This window comes from Periplaneta americana, chromosome 8 (genome assembly GCF_040183065.1).
Source record: "Periplaneta americana isolate PAMFEO1 chromosome 8, P.americana_PAMFEO1_priV1, whole genome shotgun sequence".
NCBI classification, from domain to species: domain Eukaryota; kingdom Metazoa; phylum Arthropoda; class Insecta; order Blattodea; family Blattidae; genus Periplaneta; species Periplaneta americana.
This window is the reverse complement of record NC_091124.1, coordinates 32698996-32711682: the sequence shown is the minus strand read 5'-3', so window position 1 is coordinate 32711682 and position 12687 is coordinate 32698996. Positions and strand designations below refer to the sequence as shown.

The window sequence follows — 12687 nt, the reverse complement described above, 5'->3', positions numbered from 1 at the left end:
GGCAGGGCATGTAGCACGTATGGGCGAAACCAGAAATGCATATAGAGTGTTAGTTGGGAGACCGGAGGGAAAAAGACCTTTAGGGAGGCCGAGACGTAGATGGGAAGATAATATTAAAATGGATTTGAGGGAGGTGGGGTATGATGATAGAGACTGGATTAATATTGCACAGGATAGGTACCGCTGGAGGGCTTATGTGAGGGCGGCAATGAACCTTCGGGTTCCTTAAAAGCCATTTGTAAGTAAGTAAGTTAGGACCAATTGAAGATTATGTAAGCTTCTGTGTTTTAAAGATAGATTATTTAAGCTTTTATGTTTAACAGTGTTGTTTAACAGATACTATTAAGAAAAAAAGTATGTTGAAACAATTAAGTAATGTCAAGAAATTTGTGTTATTTACCTATATCAGGCTTACAGAACCCGTAAGTAGGGGAAATATAACGTCAGCCTCATTCCACTTCTATTGGGGGTGATCGACTTCCGCATAGAGTTGTTTACATTCTTTTCCCGTGCAAGGTCCATCAGTGGCGGCAGTAATTTTCAAAAAAGGATTGTAATAAATTCATTGTATTTATAATGCGTTATCTCGTTTCAAGGTTTACAATTGTGCTAGATTTCCTGTCGGTAGTTTCTTTGAGATTTCTTTGCACCTAGCCTGCTTTAGATTTTCGAAAACTTTCCTCCTATCATCACCTACGGAAACATAAATTTATAGCATTTAAGTAATGAACCTTGAAAGTCACTATTAATTTCGATTCAAAATAAACATAACGAGTGACGTCCTTAATTTAACAGTATATAAATGAAATATAATCAATATACAGTTCGTAATGATGAACTTACCCAAAAATTTGTGCATGCCATAATTATTAAAATGGGCTTTGTTGAAATGTAGTTTAATAATGAAATGACGAGTAGAAATAAATTGGACGGGACACAGTAAACAAGCAGTTCTTTCATCATCAACAACAAAATAATCACATTCCCATTTCCTTTGGAAGTAGTATTTCTTCAGGGGTTTAGATTTTGTCGTGTTCCAGTTCTCTTCAAACTGCAGTATGCGTATTGTGTATTTATGTTTTATTTATATAGCCTATTTATTTATTTGGCTGGAGTGCGTTACAATGTTGAATGACAGCATTGACATCCGGTCATATAGCTATCACTCACTTATCAACGTACAATTTATTTATCGTCCTATTACTAGTAAAACCAGTTAAGACCAGTAATGCAAGTTTTATAAAAACAGGAATTAAAACTTTATTAATGCACGAAAAATCATAATAAATTCTTCTAATTGGTCTGTTGCTTGCATGCAACATTTCGGACTTATTCCATTTTAGTAGAATACAGAGCACGGAAAGATACATAAAAAGTGGACTTAATCGGCTTTACTAGTAATAGGACGATATGCACATAGGTAGACCTTCTTACATTATATGCACACATACATTTTAAAATTTATTTTACATGCCTTTTAACTTATTTATTTCCCTCATTCATTTTTCTCTTACTTTCTGAAGGTATGTTCCTAAAGATTTTATTATCTGTTCATTTGTAATTCTTGATGGCATATTGTATACCTGCCGCCGCGAGAATGGATGTTGATGGAGCCGAGCGTAATTAGAATTCTATGACCGCACTGGTAGAAAAGTTGGGTGGGATAGAAGGGATGGTAAGGCAGTCGCTCAGAGGAGCTACAGTTTTACAGGTTTGACCTATATGTAGAAAAGACGTATATAAACAATTTAAGTCCACACCTGTGGAGTAACGGTCAGCGCGTCTGGCCACGAAACCAGATTCGAATCCCGATCGGGGCAAGTTACCTGGTTGGGGTTTTTTCCGGGGTTTTCCCTCAACCTAATACGAGCAAATTCTGGGTAACTTTCGGTGCTGGACCCCGGATTCATTTCACTGGCATTATCACCTTCATATCATTCAGACGCTAAATAACCTAGATGTTGATACAGCGTCGTAAAATAACCCAATAAAAAATAAAACATTTAATGTACGGTTAAAAAAAAGCCTAGTGAAATAATACAATAACAAAAATAAATAATAAACTGTCAGGAACACAAATATTCACGTGTTTGATGCGAGAATTAAAATATTTGTTATAGGAGAAGTAATTACTCCTGAACGAGGGATCGCGAACAATTTGAGAGGAAGTATATCATACAGAGGAGAAAATAATAAAAAAAAAAGTCCCGACAAAACGCTGGCCGCGTAACGCTGGGAATAACAGTGACAAAAAAGTAGTCGATTTGTTGCTTTCCATGTATGAAATAAATTGTTTTGTTTTGGCCTGTTTGGATATAACGTCCATGCCATTGGTTGATTGTGTCCGACGGCGACGCATGCGTTCGGAGGAAGGCTTGGCAACGCGCCGAGATCAACCGACACTCAGAAGCCGCTAGGACATGTACGGGAGTGGTTGTGTTTGATTGCGCGTGAGAACTGGCCACGTATATGACGTCCCGCGCGTTCCGAAGGCCTTTCTCTCGTTTCTTCCTTTCATAACCTATAAAACTGAATTTTATTCCATTACATATTCTGAAGTCCTATTTTCAGATTCTCTGTAGTTTCATTTTGTTTTTACTGAACTTTTTCTTCATACTTTCTTTAATGTGATACTGCTTGCAGTAGAAAAGTTTAATATTTTTGTTATTCCTGTCCCGATTTCGCGATGACCAATACGAGAATCGAAGACCTTAGCGGGATTCCTGATAAGTGGTTGAGCGTTGTTGCACAGTTTATAATCGGAATGAGAAATGATTCCGGAACAGATTTCAGTAAACCCCACCTTCGTCCATCTGTTGTGCGCGTTTATCCATTATTCGTGTTCTTGTATGCACTTATCGTTTTAGTGGGGACTGTTTCTAATCTGGCAGTGATATGTACTATTGTCAAGAACAGACTCTACCGTGACCCGACATATGGATACATAATCAATCTGTCCATCGCAGATATTGTTAAATGCGTCCTCGTGCTACCTATCTCGCTGACGATCTTGTTGGTTCAGAACTGGATCTTTGGGAGTTTCCTCTGCTTCTTCTTACCAATGCTACAGGTAGGACTGCCCTTTGATGTTGTGTTTACCAGAATATTTATTTGTTTGCTTGTGTGGCGTCATACCCTAAAACTCAAATGTCAGATTTACCTCCATATTTCTCATAGAACTTTATTTTATGGATTTACATGTCTGGTCATCTTGTTGTCACTGAACTACAATAGTTAGTTATTTATGATACAAGAGTTAAGAGTCATTTTATTTTGTAAGTAGTAATGTTGCGAAACGGGGCTGCAAAGCGGAATAGAGCAAATCTAGGAACGAAATCACTTTTAACACGTATATTATCGTACACTATTTTGTATACAACACCTTCTTCATCTTCTTCATTTAAGGATATAAGCTAAAAAAAGCTAATTGTATGTTCCAACTGCGTTTCCCGAAGCATTATTCATTTAACCTTTAAATTGACAAAGTATGCTATAGGACACAACAGGTTAATAGGCTATATGCTATAATTTTAATAGAAAAATAAAAAAAATTGGTTTATTAAAATTTCACAATACTGTAATATTGTACAACATATAAAATATGGACATCACGATAGTTGTTTTCTTTACGGTCCGACAAGGTTTAATAAACTAGTGTGAGAAATGAAGCTTTGCCAATTTAAGGGTTAACCAGCGAATAGGGATTACAAAGAATGGACACTTCGCGTCGGTACCTTTGATGTAGCCGGACTGATTTCAATGACCTTCAAGCCAGCTAAAGCGTGAGATTCTGCTTTCTCCCTAGAGTTGGCGCTGACATCACACCAGCTAGCAGTCGACAAAGCGGAAATGTAACATATAATTAATACATCTAGGTGCATTATGTACTCAAATAAAATAAATTGGATCCATAAAATAATAAATCAATCAGTCATTAACTGTAATGTCTAGACTCTAGAGTTCCTTTATAATGAGAGTTGAGACGCTGACCCCAACAATTAAAATATGTAATGATGTGATAGCGCTGAAAATGGAAAAACAAAACTCTTACGAGAAGTAAAACCATACACCTATATTATATTATATACAAGTATTAAACGAATTCGATACTTAATTTTATAATGTATTATATTATTTTATAATGTATTATATTATTTTATAATATAATTTATGATATCTGAAATATAAAATATCATTATTACAACTAGTTTGTCACTGAGAAATAAGGAAAAGCTGTTAACTTGAATTTATTTGAAGCAAAGCGTTACTGGATTATGCAATAAGGTAGACGATGTTTGGATCCCGGGTCTCAACTCTATTCTCAATTATTATCTTAGCGTATGCTCGATTACACTAACCTCTAGCGCTTGAAAGTGGAACTAAACGCTGGCGCACAGAGAAACAAAACTCAGGAAAATTCGCTCAGTGTCCATTCTTTATAATCCCTATTCGCTGGGTTAACTACAAATATTTCTATTTCATATAATAATAATAATAATAATAATAATAATAATAATAATAATAATAATAATAATAATAATAATAATAATGTAACGTAAATTAGAGCTTGGTCGCCATGGAAATGTTTATTGTAACGTTTCTATTCGATCTACACTAAAAAAAAAAAGATTTGATGTAACGGAAATTAGACTTTGGTCGCCATGGAAATTCTTACGTCATATCCGATAAACACAACAATATGAACGGGCCCATTCCTATACAGAAAGGGAATCCACATATATACATAACTTATTTGGAAGAGTTTATTATAATCCATGGAGGAATTGCAATATATATATAAAAAAAAAATGTTGTTCAGTTGTCCTTTGACATGGACGGAAAACAGACGCGTGCACAATACATGCGTAACTATAGAAAGTTACTCTGGCATTACTCTGATACAGATGGATAAATAAGACATTTACAGGATATTCTCATTTGCTTAGATACAATATACCAGTTAATTATTAATTATCTGTGTCTCAAAAACATTTCTGCCCTTGTTCTCTTAATATTACATTCTATTTTATTCCAATACTAATATTATTTACTGAAAGAGTTGATAAATGATACATGGCCTGCTAGTGATTATTTTCAAAAGAGACAAGAAAAAGTGTCGTGTGCCAGCATACTGAACAGTTAAACGTTGTTTATTATTTTAATCGTAGTACTAAAATAATTACTTTTAACTTGCTTCTTTATAATACTCCATTTTTAACATGACCTTGTACTGTTAGGTCTACAATTTAGCATGGCTGTTTAAGAACAATATTTATCGAAAAATAAATATTTAACTGTAGCATTCACTTCTTGCAGCCGCCTTAAAGTTGCGAACTTTCAAGATCTACTGTAATCGGCCTAGGTAGCTTAGTTTGTATAGCGCTGGCCATCTATGCTCAAAGTTGCGAGTTCGATCCCGGCCCAGGTCGATGGCATTTAAGTGTGTTTAAATGCGAGACGCTTATGTCAGTAGATTTACCGGCATGTAAAAGAACTCCTGCGGGACAAAATTCCAGCACACCGGCGACGCTGATATAACCTCTGCAGTTGTGAGCGTCGTTAAATAAACCATTTAATTTAGATCTACTGTATATCTTTTACATACATAAATGACACTCAGGAGGAAATTAAACGCAGAATAAATGTGGGAAATGCCTGTTATTCTGTTGATAGGCTTTTGTCATCCAGTCTGCTCTAAAAAAACTGGAAGTAAGAATTTATAAAACAGTTATACCTATTACCAGTTGTGTATGGTTGTGAAACTTGATCTCTCACTTTGGAAGAGAAAGAGAGATTAAGGGTGTTCGAGAATAAGGCGCTTAGGAAAATATTTAGGGCTAAGAGGGATGAAGTTACAGGAGAATGGAGAAAGAAACGCAGAACTGCATGCATTGTATTCTTCACCTGACTTAATTAGGAACATTAAATCCAGACGTTTGAGATGGGCAGGGCATGTAGGACGTATGAGTGAATCTAGAAATGCATATAGAGTGTTAGTTGTGTCGCCGGAGGAAAAAATACCTTTGTGGAGGCCGAGACATAGATGGGAGGATAATATTAAAATGTATTTGAGGAAGGTGGGATATGAGACTAGATTAATCTTGCTCAGGATAAGGACCGATGGCGGGCTTATGTGAGGGCGTTAATGAACCTCCGGGTTCCTTAAAAGCCAGTAAGTAAGTAAGGTCATCGAAGTATCAATCTTTATCAATAGTAATCACACTAAAGGTTTTGATTTTATCGACAAATCTGCGAGTGGAACACGAGAAAATCAAAACTCGAGTGAGATTTAATTGAATATTACGCGATTAGAAGAAAGTATATAAAGATTAGAAGAAATAAAGTACCGTACTTTAATACAATAAAATATTAATTCACTCACTAAAATTATATTTCACTAATGTTAGCTTCACCAAAAGCTTTGAACGGAGCCGCCATTTTCAGTTGACTATCCGTGCGATAAACAAATGGCGATCGAAAAGCATGTTTTATAGTACCGTAAAGAATTTATAGTTTGAAATATTGGTAAACAAAGACACAAATGTTAGGGAGGTGATAAATTAGAAGAAAGTGTTTAAAGATTAGAAGAAATGAAGTGCTCTAATACAATAAAATAGGTATTAATTGACTTATTAAAATTCTATTTCACTAATGTTAGCTTCACCAAAACGTTTGAACGGAGCCGCCATTTTCAGCTGATTATCTATGCGGTAAACAAATGGCGATCGAAAAGCATGTTTTATAGTACCGTAAAGAATTTATAGTTTGAAATGTTGGCAAACAAAGAAACAAATGCTAGGGAAGTGATATAAACAAACAAATGTTACGGAAGTGATAAAATTGTAGCGATAAAGAGCCATGATTGGTTGAAAAACGTCCTTTCGTACTGTTTTATTAGTCAAAAGTAGTATGACGTAGTAAAAGTGTAATAGTCAATAGAATGTATTTTCAACAGTCTTCGAGGTCTAGTTTTGAATTATGAACAGAACCTCAACTGCAACACAAACCAAGATGCAAGTGTTCCCTGATAGTACCTGTGCCATGCGCCAAATATTGCCGTCACACCAATATAGTCTATGAACAACTAACTTTATCTCCGTACGCCCTGGTACAATAAGGTCCGTAGTTATTATTTTGTGTGTTTGAGGGGTTTATAAAGCAGTCATTAATGGCTGATAAAACAAATATAATTTATAATTCATTTCAGGTGCAGGGTTGCTGGATCAAAGCGTCGTAAAATAACGAATTAAAAATACACGTCTGTTTTGTAGGCAGGAAGACAAGGCTTTAATAATCTGTACCGAAGGGGATAATATAATAGTGCTGAAACATACGTGTTTCCATTAGACCTGTAAGTCAGGTTTTAATTTCCTTTCCCTAGCGTATACGCTATAGAAACTGCTACATTTTGTTTACCCTAATTTCGCCTTCCTTTCAACCCCTCACGCATAGCTGAATGACCACGAAACAACGGAGAAAGGTTTCCCTTCATACGATACAACATCGCTGTGAAGGTATGCCCACTGCTGTTGAAATGGTAATGGCTGTAGCCTGTTTGTCACATAAGGCTTGTAGGACGTGACACTCACATAGACTTACACGTGTCTTAATGTGATACTGTAAATGAAATGTGACCAGAAATAATTATACATGGACTACCGTTATTACACTACTGCAACTACTGCTAATAATATTAGTACTGCAACTAACAGTGCTATACTGAATACTACTGCGAATATCAGTACTTTATCTACTGCAACTACTAGTAATATTTGTACTACTACTGCGGTAACTGCTAGTACTAATTATTACTACTAATGCAGTAACTGCTAGTACTGTTATTACTACTAATGCAGTAACTGCTAGTACTAATTATTACTACTAATGTAGTAACTGCTAGTACTGTTATTACTACTAATGCAGTAACTGCTAGTACTGTTATTACTACTGCAACTGCTGGTAATATTTGTACTACTACTGCAGTAACTGCTAGTACTAATTATTACTACTAATGCAGTAACTGCTAGTACTGTTATTACTACTAATGCAGTAACTGCTAGTACTGTTATTACTACTGCAACTGCTGGTAATATTTGTACTACTACTGCAGTAACTGCTAGTACTAATTATTACTACTAATGCAGTAACTGCTAGTACTGTTATTACTACTGCAACTACTAGTAATATTTGTACTACTACTGCAGTAATTGCTAGTACTGTTATTACTACTAATGCAGTAACTGCTAGTACTAATTATTACTACTAATGCAGTAACTGCTTGTACTAATTATTATTACTAATGCAGTAACTGCTAGTACTAATTATTACTACTAATGCAGTAACTGCTAGTACTAATTATTACTACTAATGCAGTAACTGCTAGTACTGTTATTACTACTAATGCAGTAACTGCTAGTACTGTTATTACTACTGCAACTGCTGGTAATATTTGTACTACTACTGCAGTAACTGCTAGTACTAATTATTACTACTAATGCAGTAACTGCTAGTACTGTTATTACTACTGCAACTACTAGTAATATTTGTACTACTACTGCAGTAATTGCTAGTACTGTTATTACTACTAATGCAGTAACTGCTAGTACTAATTATTACTACTAATGCAGTAACTGCTTGTACTAATTATTATTACTAATGCAGTAACTGCTAGTACTAATTATTACTACTAATGCAGTAACTGCTAGTACTAATTATTACTACTAATGCAGTAACTGCTAGTACTGTTATTACTACTGCAACTACTAGTAATATTTGTACTACTACTGCAGTAATTGCTAGTACTGTTATTACTACTAATGCAGTAACTGCTAGTACTAATTATTACTACTAATGCAGTAACTGCTTGCACTAATTATTATTACTAATGCAGTAACTGCTAGTACTAATTATTACTACTAATGCAGTAACTGCTAGTACTAATTATTACTACTAATGCAGTAACTGCTAGTACTGTTATTACTACTGCAACTACTAGTAATATTTGTACTACTACTGCAGTAATTGCTAGTACTGTTATTACTACTAATGCAGTAACTGCTAGTACTAATTATTACTACTAATGCAGTAACTGCTAGTACTGTTATTACTACTGCAACTACTAGTAATATTTGTACTACTACTGCAGTAATTGCTAGTACTGTTATTACTACTAATGCAGTAACTGCTAGTACTAATTATTACTACTAATGCAGTAACTGCTAGTACTAATTATTACTACTAATGCAGTAACTGCTTGTACTAATTATTATTACTAATGCAGTAACTGCTAGTACTAATTATTATTACTAATGCAGTAACTGCTAGTACTAATTATTATTACTAATGCAGTAACTGCTAGTACTAATTATTATTACTAATGCAGTAACTGCTAGTACTGTTATTACTACTAATGCAGTAATTGCTAGTACTGTTATTACTACTGCAACTACTAGTAATATTTGTACTATTACTGCAGTAACTGCTAGTATTAATTATTACTACTAATGCAGTGACTGCTAATACTGTTATTACTACTAATGCAGTAACTGCTAGTACTGTTATTACTACTGCAACTACTAGTAATATTTGTACTATTACTGCAGTAACTGCTAGTATTAATTATTACTACTAATGCAGTAACTGCTAATACTGTTATTACTACTAATGCAGTAACTGCTAGTATTAATTATTACTACTAATGCAGTAACTGCTAATACTGTTATTACTACTACTGCAGTAACTGCTAGTATTAATTATTACTACTAATGCAGTAACTGCTAGTACTATTATACTACTAATGCAGTAAATGCTAGTACTATTATTACTACTGGAACTACTGGTACTTTTGTACTACTGCAGTAAGTCCTAGTACAAGTACTACTGAATCCACTAGTACTAGCAATACTACCACTGCAGTAACTGCTAGTAATATTATTAGTACTGAAACTAATGGTACTGTTATTACTTGTGTAACTATTTGTACTACTACTGCAGTAATTGCTAGTACTATTATTATTAGTACTACTGAAACTACTAGTACTATTAGTACTACTGCAATGGCTACTAGTACTATCGTTACTACTGCAAATACTAGTAATATTTGTACTACTACTGTAGTAACTACAGTATTATTTTACTACTAATGTAGTAAGTTCTAGTAGTATTTTACTATTAATGCAGTAACTGCTAGTACTATTATTATTATTATTATTATTATTATTACTGAAACTACTGGTGCTTTTATACCACTGCAGTAACTCAACTACTACTGCAGTAACTACTAGTAATATTATTAGTACTGCAACTACTGGTGCTAATATTACTTCTGCAACTATTAATATTAGTATTACTACTGCAGGAACTACTAGTGCTATTATTACTACTACAACTACTAGTACTATTGTTACTACTACTGTAATGACTTCTAATACTATTGGTACTACTATTGTAATGACTTCTAATACTACTACTGCAATAGCTATTATTCTTACTACTGCAAGTACTTGTACAGGGACATCATTTTATTTTTAATTCAATTTTTATTGTACCTGAGTTTTTTAATGTACTTCACTCCCACCCCTTTTACTAGTAAACTTCCAACCGTTCACGACACAGAGCCGAGGGCGCGTAAGCAGTACTGAGTTAGCGAGTATAGTACGTTTCAGAAATATGTTAGCGTTTTCCAGTGACGAAAGAGCTTTCAATATTGAATAATATTTTCGTACAGGTACTGTCGTCCGTTTGCCTACGTCGCATCCCGGTTTCCCCCACCTGCTTCTATTCGCCCCTCTGTTAAGTCTAGTAGCTAGGCTATCTTAGCTCTTTTCTGAAAACCTTAATTTCTGTTATGAATTGGACATCTACATAATATTATACAACTGTTTAAAATAACTTAAATAAAAGGGCCTAGTTAAGTAATTAACTGTCACGTGATCCCCCCCCCCCTTTCTACGATCCTGCGACAAAACCACTTGAACGGACAGTAGATAGGATTTCTGAGTAATTTTATCTTTTCGGATCGGGCAGAAGTGAAGATTGAATTTACAGTACGTAAGGTACTCTTTTATAGAGTAGGTACGGAATTATTTCAACATGAGTTACTCGTACGAAAGACGAAACTGGTAATTGGAATTAGGTACAGTAGTCTATAGTGCGATAATATGCACAAAAGAACTGAAGCCTGTATCGAAATGAACGGCCACAATTTTCAAAAATGTGTTTAAATATCCATATTATGATTATTTTTCAATTTAACTTCATTCTCTATATTGTACGCTAATGTGCTGTAACAGTACAATATACACTGCATAATTAATACTTCCGAATGGATAGCTCAATTCGTGAGTAAAAACAATAAGTGTTAATACAGTACTGTATTTTGATTAAACAAAACCTAATGAAAATTATCAAACTCAAAATTGCGGTATTTCCTAGTTTACATAAATGGATGAACTACTTTTCTTCCCTCCTATACCTAGTAAAGTGATTTGTATTTTACGCCAGTATCATCGATCTCCAGTCGTGGAAGGGGATAGCAAACGGTGTTTCCTGTTTCAATCGTTAATAGAAAGGTATAGCCAGGTTAATATTAAAAATGTTAGTAAAAATAAAATGATGTCCCTGTACTAATACTGCATTAAGTGCTAGTACTATTATTACTACTGAAACTGCTGGTACTATTTCTACTACCACTGCAACAAGTGGGACTACTATTATTACTATTAAAACTGCTAGTACTGCTAAGGCAGTAGTTTCTAGTATTAACATTGCTTACAATTATTAGTGTTAATAGTACTACACACTACTACTGCTTCACCACCGCGACCAAGACTATCCCTAGACTAGTATTTTCCCCCTCGAATTCTATTATGTATACAGTTCATTTCTAGCAACAAGTTACGTCATACACGCTCCAAGAATTTCCAAGGATGACATACTGCTGTCACAGTTTCTCTTCACGGTTTGTGAAACCGTTATTTCTGGACTGCCGTCTGTAATCTGATACCTACATCAAGTGCATCGGAACTTAGGGAATAGGAAAATAGAATTTTATAAATTTATCTATTCTACATTTCAGTTAACAAGGATGTTTTATCTCATAAGTCGGAAAGTATTGAATATTATGTTTCGGTGTTCTCTACGTTGTATTCTTTAAATGCCTGCTTTTCTCTTAGAAATACGTAGGTCTATATTTTCGTTTTTGGAACAGTGAAGTAAGTGGCTAGAATAAAGATAAAACAATTGAAAATTGTATAGCAACTTAATATTTTTTTATTTACTAGAACTTCCTCAAATTAGAGGCTGCCATTAGACAAAGCATACAAAACAATACAACAACAAATAGATGATGAAAGATAACACAGTAAGAAAAAGGTAAACAAGTACACAAACAAACAATGGCTGTATACAGAATAAAAAAAAAAGTTACAAGTAAAGAAGCGATGAAATCTAATAAGAGAAAGAAAAATGATAATGGTGCGTCAGTTTTTCCAGTACACTGAATTAGAGTCCATATAGGTGGTTCCGTAAAAGTTTGACTGACTCTAATTATGAGGAGGGCCAGTTCATTCAGAAAAGATTTGTGCAGTCCTAGGGTCTTACAGAATTGAGAAGAGAAGTTAGGTATCGTTCCTCTTACTCCAAACATCAATCCCGTGACACTGATATCGTGAAGTTGGTATTTATCTT

The 12687-nt window shown here is 34.4% G+C and overlaps 1 protein-coding gene across 1 annotated transcript in view; it reads left to right on the top strand.

The window, feature by feature from the left end:
- The first annotated feature begins 2430 nt into the window (after positions 1-2430).
- The window catches only part of LOC138704630 (prolactin-releasing peptide receptor), a 751251-nt gene continuing 740994 nt past the window's right edge, over positions 2431-12687 (top strand). Inside the window, exon 1 of the mRNA XM_069832712.1 lies at positions 2431-3070. Coding sequence (XP_069688813.1) covers positions 2687-3070 — 384 coding nt within the window. The 5' untranslated portion in view covers positions 2431-2686. The remainder of the gene's footprint in view (positions 3071-12687) is intronic.